Below are 22,224 nucleotides of genomic sequence, written 5' to 3'. Positions count from 1 at the left end.
GGTCCAGAGCTGGGCGGGGCCTCCGGCTCCGGGAGCGCCGCAGAGGAAGGCGCGGTGGGCGGGGCTAGATGAGGGGGCGGGGCCTCCGGCTCCGGGAAGCGCCGCAGTGGCAGGCGCGGTGGGCGGGGCGGTGCCTGGGGGCGGGGCCTCCGGCTCCGGGAGCGCCGCAGTGGTGGGCGGGGCGGGGCCTGGGGCGGGGCCTATGTCTGCAGTGGGCGGGGCCCGCCGCAGAGGGGCAGTGCCCGCGGAGAGTCCTCGGAGCGCGGCTGCCGCGGCGCCTCCACAGCGTCTCCGACAGCCCCCGGCGCCTGGACTTGCGACCCTTGCTGCCCCGTGCGAGCCGCCGCGGCCTCCACTGCGGCCCGAGTCCCTTCACTCGCCGCGGCGCTCACACCCGGGGGCGGCCCGGCTCGCCGTCACCGCGGAGGCCGCGTCTGGCGCGCATCTGGAACCGCCCGGCCGGCCGCGCTGGATCCCGCGCCCGCCCTGGCCCGGCCGCGCCGGGAGCCCTGCCCGGAGCTGGAGCCGCACCTGGAGCCGCGGGCCCTGGGCCCTGAGCCGCGCGGCCGGCGCATGGTGAACTCGCTGCTGTTCGGGGAGATGGCCTTGGCCTTCGGCTGCCCGCCGGGTGGCGGCGGCGGCGGGCCCGGGGGCTGTCCCGGCGGGGGCGGCGGCGGCGGTGGGGCCGGGCCCGGGCCGTCGCCGGTGACGGCGGCGCTGCGGGACGACCTGGGCTCCAACATCCACCTCCTCAAGGGGCTCAACGTGCGCTTCCGCTGCTTCCTGGCCAAGGTGCACGAACTGGAGCGGCGCAACCGGCTGCTGGAGAAGCAACTGGAGCAGCAGCAGAGCGAGCGCGAGCGGCGGCTGCGCTACAAGACCTTCTCCCGCGAGCAGGCCGTGCAGACCGGGCCGGAGCTGCTGCGGCCGCCGGCGCCCGGCGGCGGGCCGGGCAGCGGCGCGGCGGCCGGCGCCAACGCCAACCAAGCCGCGGCCCTGGGCGGCCTGCCCCCCGGTGGCGGCTCGCACCCGCAGTACTACGGCCGCCTGCCCGGGACCATCTGGAGCTACACGCAGGTGCGGCGCACGGGCGGCGGCGGCGTGGAGACCGTGCAGGGCCCCGGAGTGTCGTGGGTGCACCCCGACGGCGTGGGCGTGCAGATCGACACCATCACGCCCGAGATCCGCGCGCTCTACAACGTGCTCGCCAAGGTGAAGCGCGAGCGCGACGAGTACAAGCGGAGGTGAGTGGGACCCCGCCCAGCCGCCCCGCACTCCCGGTCGGGGGTTGGGGGTCGTTCCGTTCTGGCGGCCCCGGAATGTGTGAGTTCCGGAGGGGCCGGGATACGGGGTCCTAGCAGCTGAGGCTGGAAGCTGTGTTTGCAGATTTGGAAAACTCGGTTTCTAGTTCCGTGGGGGACACCTCCGCTCCGTCACTGGACCAGGCACATTGTTTTCTAGGTGACATAATGACCGTAGGTGTTTTATGTGATGTCACCTAATCCTCATGGCAACACAAAGTGTGGGGCATTCTTATCTTCATTTTGTAGATGAGAAAACCGAGGCACGGATGCAAGTGACTTGCCTAAGGTGGCTTGGCTAATAGGTGGTGAAGCTGGGATGTGAGATACTCCTGGCCAGTCTGTCTTCCAACTTAGGTGTTTTCCCCAGGGATGTACAAAGTGGGCTCCCCTCTGTCAATGGGTGAAAAGAAACAACTCTTAAGTAATCCACTAACTTTCTGTTTTTCCTTAAATTAAAAAAAGATCAAGTGTTTCAGAGTGCTTGGGTCTGTCCGCTGAGGCCAGGGTCCGCTGTCTTGCTCCAGCTCTGTCATATCCAGTTGGCTGGACTGGATAACCAGACCTACATCAGACCGGACACAAGTTTTAGAAACACCTCCCTTCACCTCTCTTCTCCCTACCCCCAATTCTCATGTTTTTTTTGGACCCCCAACAAACTCAGCCCTAAAGACTGAGTTATCTGCACAAGCAAAGATAACCTTAGGCTGGAAGACAGGACACTGAATGGACCCAGACCACCAGATTTGGCTGGATGCCTGCTGAACTGGCTAGCACATTTCTGCCCAGCCTAGATTCCCAGCTGGGAAATTGACATTGCCTCCTGCCAACAACCTGGCTGACAGTTTTACCTAATCGGCCTTCTGATAAGAGGAGAGGGGTTTGTCTGTAGCATCTCAGGCTTGGAAGGGAGCAGGGCCCTCTGCTGTCCCAGGCATAGGCAACTCTGTGTTGGGAACTGTGGCTCTGACCCCCAGGGCTTGGAGGATGCCCTGAGAAGCATCTTTCCTTCCACTCCTGTGTCCTAGTGCTCACAAGAGAGCTGGCCATGGGTTTCCTCCCTTTTCTTCTCACCTGGGCGGGCTGGCCACTGGGCAGGATTCAAGTGCCACCTCCAGCACCTGCCAGTGAGAACCTCTGGCTGAACTGAGTGGTCATTGAACTACCCGGAAGCCTGTTTACTTATCAGAGAAATGGGAATGATAAAATCCACCTACAGCTGTACAAGGGGTGAGTAGGCTGGTGATGCTTTTTGAAAGGCATGAAGTAATCAGATTGACGTTATTAAAGATGAGAGACTCTTTGTCAAGCTGTGAGGGGGCAGTTGCCCAGAGTCTTGGGTCTCCCATGCAGGGCCTGGCTTCCTGGGGAAATGTCTTGGACCCATGGGGAGACAAGCTACTCTCCTGAGCTGGTTGTCTCTCTGCAGGACTTGAGGATGGCCTGGTGTCTCGCCATGGGGAGGCTACCTCTCTGCCCTGTGTGGGCAGCTTCGTTGGGGTGCGGCAGGGGAACAGGCGCTTGCTCTTGATGGTGAAACTGGGAGGGCCCTTTGGTCTGCCACTGTTGGTGGTGTCGTCATGCCCCAGGCTTGCGGGGTGTTTGTTTTATTGTGTGTGTGTGTGCCTTTCGGACCTGGCTACTAAGGAGATGGAAACACTATGCCCAGTCCTAGAGGGAGATGGATTGGCATTGAGCAATGCCCAGTTCAAGCTGCACCCAGGGTGTGGGGTGTGATGTCAGCTTCTGGTGCTGCCCTGGAATGACATGGGCGCTGCTGAGACAGGTGGAGGCTGAGTGTGTCTCTCTTCCCGCCCTTGTAGGGGGCGTATGCACCTTCTCTTCCCCCATTTTCTTTTTTTTTGTGTGTGTGAACTGGGGAGATGCATCTTTTCTGAGGTTGATTCAGGGCTCAAGTTGGATTTTTGCCAAAGCACGTCTGCCTTCTCCTTTGAGCGAGCCTCGGTTTCCCTGTCTGTAAAGATGAGAAGAGGGTGGGCTAGAACTCTAGTCCCTGAAGTCCCAGGCTGCCTTAGAGATGCCTTAGACATTCCTTGAACGTTAAATAAAAATTCATATTTAAAAAAATGTCAAATGGTCTTGAAAATATGCTCACTCACTTTTGAGTTCTTACGGTTAACTCTCGGAAGTCTACCTAACACTGATTTGTTAAAAAATGTCAAATGGTCATGAAAATATGCTCACTCACTTTTGAGTTCTTACTGTTAACTCTTGGAAGTCGACGTAACATTGATTTGTTGGTTCAGAGTCAAGTTAGAGCCACCCCCGCTTTCTCTTCGTCGGAAGAATATTCTGAGATCACAAAGCAGAGTGCTAAGAGCTGGTCCCGTTTGTAGCTACTGATCTGTGTGAGTCAGGGTTTCCCTGATGCTCTACAGCCCAAACCGGAGAGAGAATTAAACCGAGGGGGACTGTCAACCATAACCCTAGTTCTGAGTGTTAACAGACCAAAATGGGCTCATCAACCTCAGGCCTGGTAACTGTTTTCTCACTGAGCCGACAGTACGGATTTATACAAATAGCGTTCTGCATTTATTTGTTTCTTTATTTGGGTTTCTCCTAAGAATTTTCTTTTGGGAAGAGGGCAGGCATATGATCAACTTTTTTGAAAAGCGTTAAGAATGACTGGACTAGATGATCTCAAAGAGTCTTCCCAGCCTTGACAATATGTAAATCTGAGTTTGAACTCCCAGCCCACTTCTGATCTCTTGTTCATAAGAGAATGAGACCAAGGTGTTTACCTGGGCTCTTGGCCACTGAAGGCTTCAGATCCTTCCAGGATGTCTAGCATGGGGTCGTAAGAGGTGACCAAAGGAAAGAGACTGTCCTGGGGAAGAAGAGTTTCCAGAGTTTCCCCTGCCCACCTGGAGGAACTTGCAGCCTTGGAGGTGCTCTCTGCCTCTCCGGAGGGCAACCTGGGTTGTGTAGCTCAGTGTTCTCCAAGCTGAGAACTTTTGGGGTTCTACCTCCATGAACTGCGGCCATAGTCATGTATCACCATCTATATTATTATTTTTGTAAAATATTTTAAACAGCTTTGTTGTTGTTGTTCAGTTGCTAAGTGGTGTCTGACTCTTTGCGACCCCATGGACTGCAGCACGCCAGGATTCCCTGGCCTTCACCATCTCCCAGAGTTTGCTCAGATTCATGTCCATTGAGTGGGTGATGCCATCCAACCATCTCATCCTCTGTCGCCCCCTTCTCCTCCCACCTTCAATCTTTCACAGCATCAGTGTCTTTTCCAATGAGTTGGCTATTCACATCAGGTGGCCAGCGTATTGGAACTCCAGCTTCAGCATCAGTACTTCTAATGAATATTCAGAATTGATTTCTTTTAGGATTGACTAGTTTGATCTCCTTGCAGTCCAAGGGACTCTCAAGAGTCTTCTCCAACACCACAGTTCGAAAGTATCAATTCTTCAGTGCCCAGCCTTCTTTATGGTCCAACTCTTACATCCATACATGACTACTGGAAAAACCAAAGCTTTAACTAGATGGACCTTTGTCAGCAAAGTGATGTCTCTGCTTTTTAATATGCTGTCTAGGTTTGTCATAGCTTTTCTTCCAAGGAGCAAGCGTCCTTTAATTTCATGGCTGCAGTGATTTTGGACCCCAGGAAAATAAAATCTGCCATTGCTTCCACTTTTCCCCCTTCTATTTTCCATGAAGTGATGGGACCAGAGATGCTGTGATCTTAGTTTTTTGAACATTAAATTTTCAGCCAGCTTTATTGAGGTATAATTTGCATATCACAAAATCCTCCCATTTTACACATACAGTTCAGTGATTTTTAGTCAACCGACCGAGCTGTGCAGCTACCAGCACAATCCGGTATCAGAACACTCACATCATCTCAAGATCTTCCTTGCACCTCTGCAGTGAATCCCCACTTCTGCTCCAGACCAGGCACCCACCGATCTGCTTTCTGTTTCTGTAGACTTTTCATATAAATGGAGTCAGGCGGTACGTCGGCTTTTGTGCCTGGCTTCTTTTGCTCAGATGGTGATTGTGAGATTCATCCATGCTGTAGCTTAGACCAGTAGTACGTCCCTTTATAGCGCTGAATAATATTCCAACATGTGTGTAGAGCACAGTTTGTTTACCCACTCACATAGTCAATAAAATGTGAATTTAAAAAGTCACCTTTTGTGTACCCCCCACCCCATCTCGTGTGCGTCAGTGGTGCAGAATCCGTGTTTTGGAAACGCCTGCCCAAACCAGAGCCCCTGGCCTGGGACACCTGGGCTCACCCTGTTCACTCCTGCTTTGCTTTCCCCTGGGCCCAATCAGCTCCACGCTCTTTACCATGAGGGAAGTGTGGTCACTGAAACCGTAGCCGACAAGGTTGTCAAGCGTTGATTTGGAAACCAAAACAAACATCGGCACCCTGTCGCACGCGGTGTCACCGAAATATCCTGTTCTGAGTTTGCAGGCTGGGGGCCTTTCCCTGGGAGATTCCTGCCGAGTCTAGCTGAGCTTTAGGCAGGCGGAGGGTTTTCAGAATGGGCGTCCTAGGGACCCAGACTCCAGGTCTGCCCCTGCCGTGTGGCACCGCGTAGCCTCGGGCCAGTCGCTGCTCTTTCTGAGCCGTAGGTCTTCCTACACCCACCAGGCTTCCTGTAGGCGATCCCTCCCAGCTCGCTCTGCGTTTCTGTCTGAGACGTGGAGGGGTCCAGGTCGGGGCTGCTCTTTCTGCCTCCTGGGGTAGCAGAGTGGTCCTCCTCTGGCCCGGGTGCCCCCTCTCCGGCCCCGGCCCAGCATGGCTGGACCCGGCTGGTTTTGTTCCCAGCCTTGCCCGCTGCTGTCCGTGCCCCTGACTTCAGTCTGCCTGGGAGTCTTGCTTTGTTTTCACTGGAGCTCTGTTTGAGGTCCTGGAGGACCATGGTGATCCTTCAGCCTGGTGGTTTTCAGGTGGGCTCTTTGGAGCCCTGGGATCTGGAGCAGGGTGCTGTGAGGCGATCTGGGGAACAGTTGGGGGCAGACCAGAGGATTTCGCCCCCATCAACCACAGCAGCTCCATTTTCATGGCTCTCAAATTGATATTCTGAGGGAGATTCGTTTGGAAACCAAGGGTTTTACAGTTTAGCAGAAAAGAAAGGAATTGCTGATTCAGCGGAATACTTTTTTTAAAAAAATTTTTTAGAGACAGGGAAACTGAGGCCGAGAGGGAGCTGACCCACAAAGACAGGCAGAACGTCCATCTGTCATGGAAAGTTTTGTTTCCTGCCCCGAGGCGATGCCTGCACTATTTGCCTTCTTTTGGGGCTTGGCAGAATGCTCGCCACCTTTTTATGTGTCTGCCTTTAAGCATTTTTTAAAAAGCCACTTTCGGGGATGGGAGGGACTTTTGCAACAGCTATTTCTGATCTTGAGCCGGAAGGGGCTGGGCCGTCAGCCCGAATGCAAAGCTCCAGAAAGGGGCTGGTGGGGGGCGGGGGTGGGCCCGCTGGACTGTCCTGTCTCTTTGCCATCACGCCCCGGGAGGCCCTTGGGCAGGAGGGTGCTGGTCCCCGAGTGCCCCCAAAGCCACAAGACTACCCCGGAAAGCTGGTCAGAGGGCTTATTTATCTGCGCTTCCATTGTTTCTGAAGCCGCTGCGGATACAGCTTCTTTATTTCTGATTGTCCCGGTGGGGGAGGGGGCAGCTTTGGCTGGAGGAAGCGTGGATCGAATCCCAGCTCTCCCAGCCTCTGGGTGACTGTGGGCAGTTGCTTGGCCTCTCTGAGCTGCCTGGCCCACTGCTATCTGTGAAAGAGGGAGACTCACTCCCCCAGGGGTTGGAAGGGGGTAAGTCAGCTCCTGGGTTAGGCACACGAGGCTCCCGGGACATCCCCCATCCCAGAGCGCCCCCCACCCCATCCCCGCCGCGATATCTGTTCCTTTCATATTACAAGGGTTTCTCGGCAAGGCGCTGGACGCTGGGCACATCCATTTCAGGACACGTTGTCGCTCTCTGTCCCCTGGAAGGCGCCGGAGACGGGGCTGCGGGCGGAGGGAGAAAGGGCTGATTCTTTGTCCAGCATCTAGGGAGGCTGTGCTTCGTACTCTTCGGGGTTGATTTGTGTCCGCGGAAATCTCCTGCCACCCCCTGCCCTGTCTCCCAGCCTCCTTTAAAAGAAACACACAGACCCCGTTCCATTTAGCTCCTTCGCCTTCCAGCATCTCTTGGTTTGGCTGGCAGGCTCTCTGGGGACAAATTTGGGAAGGATTTTCAGAGCCTTACGCTAGAAGGAAGGGAATGAGGTCCCAGAAAAGTAAAGGAAGCAGGAAGCAGGGAGACAGCTGACGCTGAAGATTCCTTCTCCCAGGAATTTGAGGCGGGGCTTTTTTCTTGGCCACCGGATGCGGGGCCCCTGAGCCACACACACACACACACACACACACACACACACACACACACACACACACACACACACACACACACACACACACACACACACACACACACACACGTGCGCACGCGCATGCACACATGCGCTGTCAGGCTCTCTCTCCAAGCCCGTGCCTGCATGCCCACACGTGTCGGGGTTTGAAGGACACAGAAGGGTAGACCCAGAGCTTGCACATGTCCTTTGCTGCCAGGAGATGCGTGGACTTCCAGGGGAATTGATCTGAACCGCGCCATGAGTAAGTGAGAGCGGAGGCTGTGGACGTCGCCCGCGGAGCCTGGCTTTTGATCCCATCGACGCGCTGCGGCTGGGCGCTTGGGTGACTCCCCAGGGCGCAGATGGCTGCGGGCGCATGGCAGGGAGGGAGGCAGCCCTGTCGTTCCCGGGCTCTCCGCTGACCTTCCGTCGGACACAGCACCCTCTGCCCTGAACTGTGGTTGCCTGGGACGTGTCTGCCCCTTGCACCGACTGGAAGCTCTGCGGGGGCTGGCTCCGGGTCTGCCCTCTTCATCTTGTACACACAGCCCGGCCAGGGTCTGGCCGGAGTCCATGCTGAGCCTGTGTCTGTGCGGTGAGGAGGCCCTGTGCCTGGCTGCCGCGTGCTGGTAGGCCCCAGTGGGTCTGCGTGGACACGGGTGACCGACGCACATGGACTCTGTATCTGGCAGACGTGCAGCTTGTGGAGCAAACGGTCAGGACCTGGAGTCAGGAGACCAGGACTCTGGTCCTGACACATCATTTCAACAAGTTTGAATGAATGAAAAACCGTCTTCTGATGCCAAATGCTAGCCCCCAGCACAGGAGTTAAAACTGGGCTATCCGTTTGCCTCCCTGAGCCTCAGTTTCCTCATCTGGAAAAGGGGGTTGCTGAGATCTGTGTCCTGACACTGTAGGGCCGTCCACGGGCTCACGTGGTTACAGCACGTTGTAGACCGTGAGGTTCCAAGAGTTACATGGCCAGATTTCACAGGGCGGAAGGGTGGGTGCCCCAGCGGGTGGGTGGTGCCAGCTTTGTGAGGTGGGCAGAAGTCAAGAACCAGGCTGGGCCCTGGGGAGAGGGTGGTCCCTGACCTTGCTGGCCGCGTCTGGGGGTGGTGCAGTCTCTGGGCGTGGCTGGCCATGAGGTGCTCAGAAGATTCTAGGCCAGAAAGGAGGCTGGTGAAGGTTGCTGATGCTGCTACCTGCCTGCCAGGGCAGCACCCTCCAATCCCCAGTGGGCACCCATGCTTGGCTTCCTGGGCAGGATGTGGTTTTTTACTCTAGTTCTTGGTACAAGAGCAGTTGTCATTCAGTACTAAACATGGCAAATGCCTCTGGTTCCCTCCAAGGGGCTGTGGCCTGGCTGAGCCCCCCAGGGTGTGGCAGGAGGCCGCTAGAGCTGCCCAGGGGTCCGGGGGCACCCTGGGCATGGTCCTAGCTAGCCTGTGCTGTGGGCTAAGCTTCCCGTTGCCCACCTGGCAGTGGGGACCATGGCAAGACTGGTGTCTCTGTAACTTTCCTACAGTGACCTGGATTCTGTGCATGCTATTTCATCTCTTGTACCTTGATGAATTGCTCTGTAAAATGGGGATAAAGTTTCTTATGGGTTCAGCTTCCCAGGGTTGATATAAAAATCAGTTGAAACCGTGGGATGTGGAAACATTGACCAAAAGGTTTAAAATAAATCATAATGAGTTAATTGCCATCATTGACTGAGTTCCTACTACGTGCTAAGCCTTGTGATGATTCTTTAAATAAGCGAGATTTATTTATTAGAGCCATCCCAAGAAGTGGGAATTGATTATTATTCATTTTGCGGATGAGAGGTTCAGAAGGGTGAAGACGTCTGCCCCAGATCTCAAAGGAGGGCAGCCTGGGTCTCTAGACCCCAAGTTCAGGCCCCTCCCCGGGGAAGATGCAGGCTGGAAGATGCCGCCTGCAGGCTGGTGAAGCTGGCAAAGGGTGGCGGAGGAGGGGGGAGGCAGGCTGTGGTGCGGGTCTCCCCGGCGCCTGACACAATATTGCCGCGGCGGGTGGCAGAACAGGAGGTGGCTGCCACGCAGGGAAGACTTCCTGCTGTGACTTTAGAGTAATTATTTTCTTGTGAAGCCAGTGAATCACTGCCAGGGGCAAGCAGATGAGCCTCCCGGGCGGCCTTGGAGGGCGGTCCAGCCCCGCTGCTCACTGAGGACGGGCTCTGGGTAGGAGAGAGTTCCTGGTTGGCTTATCCAGGTGGGTGGGGAAGGAGGGAAGGAGAGTGAGCTGGGAACCCGAATAGTTACCTGCCGAGCACTTTCCCTGTGATCTGATGTAAACCTTGTGACCACCCTCCACAGGATGAGAGAGGAAATTTCACTTGCCGAGCCAGGGCAGGGCGTGGGGCTGACACTCTGAGTTCATGCTCCATTTGTCCTGCCCAGCACCTGAGGGCCCTCCAGGCAGTGGTCAGGCCCCCCTCTCCCCCCGCCTGATGACAAGCGGGAGAGAGCAGTGGGCATTCCGGCGGCCGGAGGGAAGCCGGCCTCCGCCCTGGACTCAGGTCTGACTTCTGCTTTCGGTGGGTGCTGTGAACTTTGCCAGGGAATGGGGAACTTCTTACAGTCATCCCATGTCTCTTGGTGGGGAAGATGAGACTGCTGGGTATGGGTGTCCGAGAAGCCGGAGTTCTGTTCTCTGGACAGTGGCTGGGCACCCACCTCATGCCAGGCCCCATGCTGGGCACTGGGGTGAAGCATGCACAGCCCCTGCCCTCAGGAGCCCAGGGTCTGGGGAACCAGGCAAATGGGACAATACCACGTGACAAATCCCTGCCCCGATAGTGCCTGTGCAGAATGCGGGCACAGTCAACAGCAATTAATTAGTTAAAAAATATTTCTATACCGTTTACATGTTGCCAGGAGCTATTCAAAGCAGTTTAATTCATGGAACCTCACAATAACCCTATGAGTTGCATACTATCAGTGGCCCATTTTAGAGATGCTAAAACTGAGACCCTGAGGGCCAAGACAGGAAGCAGCAAGTCAAGATTCAAACCCAGGAAGTCAGTCTCTTACCCTTTGTGGTACCCAGGAAGGGGCATATCAATTGTAGGCAGCTTTCCTGCTCTGAGCCTCAGTTTTCCCTGCTGTGAAATGGGGATAATAACCCTGGCTTCATGAGGCTGTTTGGCAGATTAAACCAAGTGGTACCTGTGGCAGCATTTTATAAATTGTCCCATGCAGTGCCTGTGATGACTGTACTCGGAGGCCCTGGGCCCAAACCCACACTGCTGTTTCTTCTCCAGCTTCCCGGGCGACCAGGGGCCACTTGAAGTTCCATGAAAGGCCTTGTCCTCCCCTTTGCCTTCATAGCACATCTTCTCTAGGTCGCAAGTCAAGCTGGGATGGGGTGCTGGACAAAACCTTTGACACGAAACAGCTCGGAGCAGAGCCTTTGTGCGTGACTCGGAGGTCAGGGAGCGAGGAGTCTAAGATAAGTCTCAGTCTTATCAGCCCGTGACCTTGAGGGAGACCTTGATTTCTTATCTGCACAATGAGGACCACTAGTCCTATTGCAGGAGTGGTGGGAGAAAGGGAAGGAGGTGACAGCGCTCCAACGCGGGCAGCTGTCGCGACGACCCTCAGCGAGGCTGGGGGCTCTGTGGGGAGGAGCGGGGGGCGCTCGGGGGGCCCTGGGGCCCCGGCCTGGGCCGCGCCGGGCAGGGGCTGTCTCGGAGCTGGCTCCGGGATGCTTGCTCAGCGCTCTCTGGCCTGCGTGCTCCGACTTTGGAATGTGCTCCCGCACACAGCCCCCCGCCCGTCTGCTGCTGAATGGAGAGACACCCCCGCAGTGGAGACACTGCCTTCCACCCTCTTAATTGGCCACTTTTATTGCTCGGGTTATTTAGGAAGCTTCCTGGCTCGCTGCCACCAGCTGGCCGTCTGGGGGAGGGGAAGAGCTGCTGGTCTAAGTGGACCTTGTGAGATTCCCCGGCAGACAGGCTCCTCTCGGGGCAGGGTCAGGACATCTTCCCAGGACCCGCGGGCACCCCCCGATTTGCCCTGGCCAGCTATAGTAATGGGTGGAAGGCCATCCGGGGAAGGGGAGGAGAATGAGACCGGAATCAATTTGGGGAAAGTGCATTGCAAAGCCGGAATGCTGGTCCAGGGAGGACCCTGGTAGGACTCTGTAGTGCCTGAAACCCAGGGATTCTGGAAGGCAGCTGAGCCAGCTTAAGGCCAGTAAAGGAGGGCTTCCTGGAGGAGACAGCAGCTGAGTTATGTTTGGAAGGTCGAATAGGAGTGGAAGGGGGGAACAGGGTGCTGCAGGTGGTGAGAACAGTTTCTGCAGAGGCCAGGAGCTGAGAGGGCCGGGCTGGTGGCTCCCAGGCAGCCGGGCTAGAGTCGGGACACCGCTAGGCCCGCCTGCTCTTTCCCTCCCCCTTCTGCTCCTCCCTCCCCGCTCGGGGACTTCTGGGCTCTCTTTGTTCTGTTTTGCTGTCTCTCATCCTCCCTCCCTCTCTCCTCTTCCTTGTTTTGGTCTCTCACCCCTGCCCCGTCTCCCGCGGGAGTCAGGGCAGGGCTGTGAGGGGCACTGCCCCCACCCCTGCCCGATGCCAGGCCTGGGTGGGGGCTCTTTGCCTCCTGCGAGGCTTCATGAACCTGTGTGTCTGTGAGCACGGGGCCGGGAGCCTGCGTCTCTCCCCTATGGACGTGGAGCACCCTGGGGTCAGGACCCCATCTCTGTTTACCCCCACCCCTTGCACTGTGGGGCTAGGGTCTTGACATCATGGTGGGGTGCAGAGGAGGTTGGTGAGAGAGAGAGCTGCCGGGTTAGAGGTCAGTGCCTCCCGGGGGCCTCAGCTTCCTCCTCCTAGGTGGTTCTAGACGTGGTTCGGGGCTGTGGGGACTAGGCAGCTCACCGTAACTCTCCCAGGTGACCGCCCTCCCGCACACCTTCCTCCTACCTCCTGGTGGGCCCAGAGGGTTTCAGGCTCTCTCTGAGATCATCTAGTCCCTTCCCCTGCTTCCAGGAGACGTCGTTCTCCTGTCGTCCCAGATAACTAGATGTGCCTGCTGTCTTTTGAAGAAGACCTTCTGCAAGTTCATCTCAGTGTTGTAGCTTTTTCTCTCTGCTCCCACTTAAATACCCCTGGCCATTTTACAGATGAGAAAACTGAGGCCCGGAGAAGGAGAGCAGCTCTCCTGAGGTCACATAGCATAGTAGGGGCTAGAACCCAGCTCCCCTAAACAGGGTTCCTTTGAAAGCCTTGGGCTAGGGGATCCTGGGGCCTGCTGGTCCTTTAAGGAGGGGTTTGGAAAGCTCCCAGAGGTCAGAGAGTTTAGAGTGAAGAGCTCTTGGGGCCTGTCGGGGTGGCGCCCACAGAGACCAAATGAACTCTGCCCCTTGGCCAGACAGCCGGGTCCCCAGTGCTCCAGAGCTGCAACGGAGACGTCCGAGGTCGTCTTGGGTTCGTCTCCTTGTAACAGGACGCACCTCCCTGAACTCGGCCTGATGCTGGCGTCCCGGGATGTGGGCTGACCTGCCGACCCTGTCTGCTAGCTGTGGGCTCAGCTGTGCATTTCTCTGTGCCTCAGTTTCCTCTGGTATAAAATGGGATGGTGAGACCCACACCATTGTTGGTGAGCCTGGCCCAGTGAGGGCCATTCTCGTCCCCTCTTCTCTGGGGTGAGCCCTGGAGTTGGAGGTCTGAGGACTTTGCCCATAGTGAGGAATTCGGTAAACTATAAAGGCTGATCCCCCAGTCCCCACAAAGACCATGCTTCTTGAGTCCCCAGGCTGCGGCTGTGCCTGACAAATAGTATGTTTATAAAATTTTCTATGGAAAATCTTAATATTACATTGCAACTGGTTTTACACTTGCCTTTAAATAAAATACCGACATTTACAACATTAGGACTCATTCATGTTGGGAGACAGGCTGACGCTCACCAGGCTACAGACAAGCCAGGATTAACCTGATGCTGAGTTCAGGGGATCCCTAATTTATAGGTTGTTCCTTTCTGGGTCTTAAGGCATAATACATCCATTGTTGTTCATGTCGTTCACTCGTTAAGTCATGTCTGACTCCTTGTGACCCCATGGACTGCGGCATACCAGGCTTCTCTGTCCTTCATTATCTCCTGGAGTTTGCTCAGTGGTGGCATCTAACCATCTCATCTTCTGTCGTCCCCTTCTCCTCCCACCTTTAATCTTTCCCAGCATCAGGGTCTTTTCCAGTGAGTTGGCTCTTCCTATCAGGCGACCAAAGTATTGGAGCTTCAGCTTCAGCATCAGTCCTTCCAATGAATGTTCAGAGTTGATCCATGGGGATTTAAAAAGAAATGATTTGTTCCCTCTTCCTTGGTTATCCTGTCAGCCTGCGATCAGGGCTTCCACTTGGGTGGGAGCTCTGCTCCTGGCGTGGGACTGCCTGGGCTTCGCATCACCACCCCGGGCCTCAGTTTTCTCATCTGTAAAGTGGGGCTGACAGCCCTGGCCCGTGGGTGTAATGAGGCTTCAGTGGGATGGGCGCACCGAGGGCCGAGTGTGGTGCAGGCCCCTGAGCTGCTGTGGCTCCGTGCCGCTGTCTCAGCCCGGCCCTGCCTCCCCAGCCCCCAGGCCCACACAAGGAGCGCAGACCCGTCCCTCCCGCTTCCGGCTGCAGAGCGGCCTTTGTGTTCAGAGCACTTCCCTTCCCCAGCCCAGCCGCCCGCTTGACCGGCCAGGAGGTCACATCCCCTGTCCTCCCCAGCAGGCTGTTGGCAGAGGGTCACTGTGGGGCAAGACCTGGCCCTCGAGGCTGCAGCCAGCATGGTGTGTGGCCTGGACCCTGTGGCCCCCTGGGGCCTTGCTGGACGTGGTCTTGCCACCTCTGTCCCTGCCTCCCAAGTCCCAGCACCCTCGATGCGGAGGCGGCCTCAGGAGGTCTCAGCCCTGTCCTGATGTCTCGTCGTGTGGAGGGGCAGAGCTAGAACTCCAACCTGGACCTGGTGGACCCTTCTAGGATACGTCCCGCCTCTGACTCCCAGACTCAGTCTCCCAGGCTGAGGAATGGGTACACGTTCCTGGTCCTGGCCCTTGGCCTGAGATACAGGGGGACGGGGGTCAAGTCCTGTCTTGCACCGCAGGGGTCCCTGGGGCAGCTGTTCCTTCTTAAAGCCACGGGAAGGTGGCTTCCAGGTTCTTGTGAGCCCACAGGCTATCTCTGCAAGGGCTTGTGGGTGAAGCCCTCACTCCCAGACCTTGGCAGAGGGGTGATGTTGAAGGCTGTCCTGGCACTGGTTTCCCAGGGTTGACGTCAAGGCAGCCGGTTTAGGGTTTCGTCTCCTAGACAAAGGCCGCTTTGTAGCTTCTGCTGGGCTTATGTCCTGGCCATCACCCACCCCCAAGGTGGGAAATGAGGTGGAAAGGATCACAGGGCCCAAGCAGAGATGTCCTGGGAGGCTTGGCCCGGCCTCACCTCCTCCTAGAAGGAAGCCAGGATCTTGGAACTCCGAAAGATTCCCCTCACGGTGCCCCGAGAGCATCCCGTGTGGCTGATACAGTTTAAAACTTCACAGCCCTTTTTTTTTTTTTTTTTAACTGCACAAGATTCTTAAACTTCACAAGACTCCCGAAGGGTAGATGTGGTTGTGCCCGCCGTATAGATGGGGAAACCGAGTCTCCGCAGGTGAAGTGACGTGTCGCTTGCCATGGCCAGGAAAGGGGCAGAGCTGGCGTGTGAACTTGGGTCTTAGAGGATTGTCACTGGGCTTCCACCACTGTCCAGCCTCGTTCCAGACCCAGCTTTGGGTGGGTGCTTCAGGAGGTGAAGGCTCCCGGTGGGGGGAGCCTGGAGCAGACAAGTCTCATGGCTTTTGGGAACCAGAGCCTCCATTCTCAGGATTCAGAGTTGGGTCACAGTGCTTGGAGCCTGTTGCATATTTAAGTATGTGCCTGTAGCTGTGTGCACCTCTGTGTACAAATCAGAGAAGAGGGGTTGGATGCTGGGAGGTCTGTATCCTGGGAAGGTGGTTCCAGGGAGGCCTTGAGGGCAAGAGTAAGGAATTGTAACAACAGACGCCAAAGACCTTCTGCTCTTCTTTTTCAGGAACTCCTCCACTTAATCATCCATCCATCCACCTTTCCATCCATCCTTCCATCCATCCATCCTTCCATTTACCCATCCATCCATCCATCATCTATTTATTCATCCATCCATCCATCCATCTATCTATTTACTCCATTTATTCATCTATCCATCCACCCTTCCATTCATCCATCCATCATCTGTCTCTATTCATCCATCCATCCATCCATCCATTTATCCATCCACCCATCCATCCATTTATCCATCTATCTATTCATCTCTCTATTCATCCATCCATCCATCCACCCATCCATCCATTTATCCATCCATCTATCTATTTACCCATCCATCTATCCCTCATCTCTATTTATTCATCCATCCATCCACCCTTCCATTCATCCATCCATCATCTGTCTCTATTCATCCATCCATCGATCCATTTATCCATCCACCTATCCATCCATTTATCCATCTATCTATTCATCATCTCTCTATTCATCCATCCATCCATCCACCCATCCATCTATTTATCCATCCATCTATCTATTTACCCATCCATCTATCCCTCATCTCTATTTATTCATCCATCCATCCACCCTTCCATTCATCCATCCATCATCTGTCTCTATTCATCCATCCATCGATCCATTTATCCATCCACCTATCCATCCATTTATCCATCTATCTATTCATCATCTCTCTATTCATCCATCCATCCATCCACCCATCCATCCATTTATCCATCCATCTATCTATTTACCCATCCATCTATCCATCATCTCTCTATTCATCCATCCATCCATCTATCCATCCATCCATCCATCCATCCATCATCTGTTTCTGTTGATTCATCCATCCATCCATCCATGCATCCATCCATTTACCCATCCATCTACCCATCATCTGTCTCTCTATTCATCCATCCATCCCTTCTTCCCTCCATCCATCCATCCCCCTCTCTATTTATCCATCCCTTCATCCATCCATCCACCATTTTTAGAGTGCTTGTACTTGGCCCTATGTTTGGCTCCTGGGGATGATGGCAGACTCCTGTCCCTAGGGAGTTCGCCAAATGACTGTTAAATCAGAGCTGTAAGAGTCCTTAGAGATGTTTGATTTCTCCCCCAACACGCACTTTTCAGAGGAGTAGTCACTTGCTGAAGGTTATACTCAATGTTGGTGGCAGACTTTGGACTCGGAGCCACGTCTGTGGACCCCAGTCCCATGTTCTTGCATCTCTGATGGGCTGACAGGCGGCTCCCACTCCTGGCTGGCAGCCCTCTGGCCCTGTCCTTCCCTCCTCGGTTGTTTTGATGCGTTCTTGGGCTTTTCTCAAGTCCTCTGCAGCCTCTGTCCTGAGATGCTGGCTGGACTGGCATGCAGGTCCCAGGCCGCAGCTGAACCTGGCTGTGCTGTGCCCTGAGATGACCCCATTGTTCACCTGGAACATCAGGTTGGCCGGGCACCCAAGTGCAGAGCCTCTGAGGCCCCGCTTTGCTGTGGAGACTGGCTTGCTGTCTGCAGAGGGTCGCTAGCGGTCATCTGTTCCTCTCTTGAGGGTAGGACCTCTGCAAATCCCATTAGAGATTTTACTGCCTGGGAAGGACATTCCAGAGCCTTCCCCTCGAGGCATCTTCTGTAATTGCGTCCTTGTAGCCTCTTCCGTGGGAAACACTTCCTGGTCTCTGGCCCTGATCCGTGTGCTACATTTCCTCTTGTTTAGCCTTTTGTCCAGTAGGGGGTTGGGTGGGGCACTGCCTGGTGAAGACCCTCCCCGCCTTCTGCAGGCTGCCTCAGTCCCCCTCTGAATCCCAGAAGCTTCCCTTCTTCCTGCCTGAAGTCCTCTTGACTCATGCCTGCGCTCTGGTCGTGGTTGGGACATGCTCTTCATGGAGAAATGATCTGACTGGTCCCTCTAGGATTCCACAAGTTCCTGGGGGTGGGGAGGGGAGGAGGCACATTCCTTCTCCTGGAGTCATTGCGCCCTCTGAGCGGAAAGTGGCCCTGGAGCCCAGGGATCTCCCGGGCCCACCTTTCCTGATGGGGAGACTGAGGCGCAGAGAGGTCGAGCAGCGTGTCTGCCGCCGTTCAGCCAGACGGCTGGGGTTGGGGCTCCTCCTTCGCAGGCCAGTGCTGTTTCTGGGTGATTGTCTCGGGGAGTGGGTTTTTCTGCCTGATAAAGGTAGCTGACGGCCTTCGGATCTGGCAGTCTCTGCCCGGATGGGCATCCTGGAAGCGAGGCAGCTGGCTCCCTGGGGCTCCCCAGCCAGGATCCAGCACCCTCCTGCCGCCCTCTGGATTGGCAGACTCCTGGCGGGCCGGGCCTGCCTCTGAGCCGAGCAGTGGGACCGCCTCCACTCGCATCTGCTCTGCGGCTCCCTTTCACCCCACGGCCTCTCTGACCCTCCCTGGGGGGCCCCTCCCCCCCGAGGCTGGAGGGCAGGAGGCCTCACTGTTAGGGACAGTGATTCGGGGTCGGGGGGGCGCCGAGTCCCAGGGCCGGGGCAGGAAGGGGTTAAGAGCCCTGCCTGCTGGGGCAGGACGCCCAGCTGGTATCCTGGCCCCTTAAAGCAGCCAGGCCATCTGGCTTGGCAGACATCACACCAAGATCCATCTGTCCCAAGGCCAAGTCACCAGGAGGAGGCTGCCTGCTGCCTTTGTGGGCCTGCTGGGGTGGGCGTGGACCGGCCGTCTGTCCCTGGGAGGCCGGCAGGTTGGGAAAGGGCCCACCCCTGGCAGGCTGCCTGGAGTGGGTGGCTGGCGGAGAGAGAGCCTGAGCACCCAGGGGTGGTCAGAGCTTCCTTGTGCAAATGGGTCCCGGGACCGCCTGGGATGCGGGCAGAGCGGGACACGCACCCAGGCCTGCTTGCGGCTGCTCGCGGGGCTCCAGTCCACAGGCTCATTCGTTCATCCAGCGCGCAAACAGGGGTTGAGGGCCTGCATGTGCTGGCTACTTGGATACCAAGCGCCCCAGCCCCAGCACTGGGGAGAAGGACCCAGAGAATGAAGCCTCTGAGGGGCAGAATGGTACATCGCAGTCAAGCCCAGAACCCTGGACCCTGAAACAACAACCCCCCACCCCCCAACCCCCATCCCCAGCAGCTGGAATTGAGGTCTGCCCGCTAAGGTGAAAAGTAATGTGAGATGCTTGGTGTTCACGATCTTGTGTATCTTCACAACGCAGTGAGGCAGGTACCCCATTTTATAGATGAGGAAACTGAGGTTCCGAGAAGCAGAGTCACTTTTACCAGGCCACCCGCTGGGGAGTGGCTGAGTCTGTCTGTTGACATCAGGGTTGAGATAAGGGGCCGCAGTGTGGCTGTGTGAGGGGTCTCCTCCCCCGCCACCCCAAGGCTCCTGCTTCCCGTCCCTCAGCCTTGGACCGTCTCCTTCTTGGCTTCTTGTCGAGTCCAGGCATCGTGTGGTTGGAGCACCAAGTCTGGGGGGAACAGAAGCCCCAGATGGGTTTGAGTTGAGAAGGGAATCTCTGCTGGTCCCTGGGCAGGGCTGGGATTGGTGACCCTCTGCCTCCCCCTGGGCTGAGGACCAGGCAGGATTTGGGCAGCGTGGGGGACTGGAGGCTCCTTAGCCCTGCCCATCTGAGGGTCCTGGGGGTGGGCAGGCCTAGGAGACCCTCGCTCTGGGGGCCACTCTGTCAGGACCCAGCGGGGCCCAGGATGCGGGCCTCTGTGCTTCGCTCTGACAGCTTGGAGGGGGTGCCCACTGAACTGGGTGCCCATTTGGACCCCTGAGGGGGCTTCCCACTGGTGGTAACGGATCCACCTGTCAATGCAGGAGACACAAGAGATGCGGGTTCAGTCCCTGGGTCGGGAAGATCCCCTGGAGGAGGGCATGGCAACCCACTCCAGTAGTCTTGCCTGGAGAATCCCATGGACAGAGGAGCCTGGTGGGCCACAGTCCAGGGGGTCACGAAGAGTCGGCCATGACCGAGCACTCACACTCACTCACTGACCCCTGGGAGACTGAGGTCCCACTCCCTGACCTTCTCCTTCTCGTCACGAGGCCATGCGGCCCAGGGAAGGGCACCTGGGCCCTGGGGTCAGAGAGACCCGTGTTCTCCTGCAGCATCTGCGGCTCCGTACAGAGGTGGGTGCGTCTGGTGGTTTTGGGTCTGGGCTCTGGAGCCAGACTGCCTGGACCACTTCTGAGCTCTGTGACCTTGCCCACGTGGCTTCACTCCCCTGTGCCTCAGTTTCCTCATCTGTAAAATGGGCCTGCTTAGTAGCATCTACCTCATAAGGCAGGATTAAATGAGTGAGGATTAAATGAGTTGATAGTGCCTGTCACACCCTAACACTTCATGTTGTTAACTATTACGATTATGAGACCTGGATAAGTCACCTTACCTCTCCGAGCCTCAGTGTCCCTGTCGGCAGAATGGGGATGAGGAGGCTCGCGGCTCCTATAAGGTCCTCTGCTGGGGTGTTACTGTTGCAGAAGCGTCTCTGCTCTTTTTGACCTCTCTCTCTCCTCTGAGAGGCGTACCCCAGCCCTGTGGATGGGTGGGAGGAATGCTCTGTGTGTATCTGTCTGTGTGTGTTGGGGGAGCCCCCATGTCCTGCCCACTGGTTCACATCAAGTTGAATGTCAGGGGGACTTCCCTGGTGGTCCAGTGGTTAAGACTCCGTGCTTCTCCTGCAGGGGGTTCAGTCTCTGTCCGGGGGGCTGAGATCCCTCATGCTGAGCAGGGCAGTCAAAAAAAAAAACAAAACAGTTGCATGTCAGGCTGCGTGGTGGCTGGCGGCTGGTGTAAGGTCAGGCGTCCGTCCCCTTGAGCTGTGTGTGGTCACTAGTCCCACTCGGCGCGGGGGACCAGGTCTCATGCCTGCCTGCTGGGGCCCGCGGCCTTCCCGGGCAGCCGTGGCAGGGACACCAGCCCGCAGGGCGGGCCGGGCGGTGGGCCGCGCTCCGTCCGCCACGCGCCAGCCTCCCGTGTGCCTGTGGTTGGTTCCCGGGTCCTCGTTGCTCTCCCTTCCTCCCTCCCTGAGGACTGCTCGGGGCTGTCCTCCCCCCCTCAGCAGGGGCTTGGCAGGAAGCGCAGGTTCTGGGTTCCAGCACCCCCCGCCACTGCCTGGCTGTGTGACCTCGGGCACGCCGCTTCACTCCTCTGAGCTTTGGGCTCCTCATGCGCAAAGGCCTGGGCTTCTGTACGTTCCCATTCTGAGGTGCTGGGGACCCATGTTCTGCGTTGTTTTTTTTTTTATTACACCTGGAGCCTGTTTATTCTTGCCAGCCCTCATTTAATCCCAGAGGGGGTCATTCCTTCCCATTTCACAGAAGGGTACACTGAGGCCCGGAGCGGCAACTTGCTCAAGGCTGCAGGGCCTTGGTGTGAACCCAGAACAGGGTGTGTGCCAACTCCTGCCTCCTGGGCTCTCCTTGGATGTCCGCCCCTCGCTGGTCCGAGTGTGCTGGGCATGGTGTGAGTAGTGATGTGGGCCTGGCGGGATCACGGCCTTGAGTTGCAGACCCGCAGGCCGTGCGTTTACCTGCAGGGCGGCATGGGCCCTCGACATAAACAACAGAGAGGCCCAAAGTGCACATTAGGTTTCCAAAATAGCCTTGGGAGTTGCTGTTTTTCCTCCAAGCTATAAACACGTCCTTGGGTGGGGCTCCCCTAGCCTCCCAGTCACAGACCCCCGGGGCCTCCCACTCCTTGGTCTGGCTGCCTGGGTCCCCTCCTGGCTCCTGGACTTGAACAAGAGATGGCGTCCCCGAGGCAGAGAGCTGCTGACCCTAGGGGTGGGGGTTGGGTGGGCGTCCGCCCTGCCAGGCCCAGGCAGACAGGCTGAGTCCTAGGGACGGAGGGCTGTGAGTGCTAACCTGCCCACCGTCTGCCCCGTGAGAGGTGGGCCTGGTGTTTGGGTGGGGAGCAGGAGAGCTGGCGGGGACTGCGGAGTCGTGTGGGGAAACTGAGGCTAGGGTTGGGGAGCGGCGGGGCGGTCGTGTCCAGGGCCCCGCAGGGAGTAGGTTCTGCACCGACTCCAGAGTAGCCTCTTAGGGAAGGCCCTGCAGGTGACCTTTCCAGGGACCCTTTATCCAGCGAACATCTATCTGGTGCCTACTGTGCCAGGCTCCAAGCTACACTCCGGGGTTGCAGCTGGGAGCCAGAGTCTCGTCTTATAAGGGCTGAGTTAAGTAGGGGAAACCAACAGGTGGACAGACAACCTCAGTAGCGAGTGACCAGGGTCTCTGGAACACAGACAAGGGGCACTTGATCCTGACCAAGGAGCCAAGGAAGGCTTCCTGGAGGAGGAGGTATACAGGCTGAGTCCTGAAGTTGGCAAATGATGAAGCGGGCATGTAGAGGGAGGCTTCCCGGCAGAGTGCACGGGTACAGGCCAAGGTTTCGAGGTATGACGCAGCGTGGCACGCCTGGGGCCGGACGCGCCGGGGGCATGTCTTCCCCACCCTCGCGTGTGGCCACTTGCTCCGGGGCTCATCACACACACGGTGGGAACGT

At 56.9% G+C, this 22,224-nt stretch overlaps 1 protein-coding gene across 2 annotated transcripts in view; it reads left to right on the top strand.

The window, feature by feature from the left end:
• The first annotated feature begins 302 nt into the window (after nucleotides 1-302).
• IFFO2 (intermediate filament family orphan 2) overlaps nucleotides 303-22,224 on the top strand; it is a 50,256-nt gene continuing 28,334 nt past the window's right edge. Inside the window, exon 1 of one of the 2 annotated variants that reach the window (XM_043445029.1) lies at nucleotides 303-1,244. In XM_043445029.1, coding sequence (XP_043300964.1) covers nucleotides 574-1,244 — 671 coding nt within the window. In that variant the 5' untranslated portion in view covers nucleotides 303-573. The remainder of the gene's footprint in view (nucleotides 1,245-22,224) is intronic. The other variant, XM_043445028.1, reaches the window with a different exon arrangement.

The sequence above is a fragment of the Cervus canadensis genome, chromosome 24 (genome assembly GCF_019320065.1).
Source record: "Cervus canadensis isolate Bull #8, Minnesota chromosome 24, ASM1932006v1, whole genome shotgun sequence".
NCBI lineage: Eukaryota > Metazoa > Chordata > Mammalia > Artiodactyla > Cervidae > Cervus > Cervus canadensis.
This window is presented reverse-complemented; position numbering and strand designations above follow the sequence as displayed.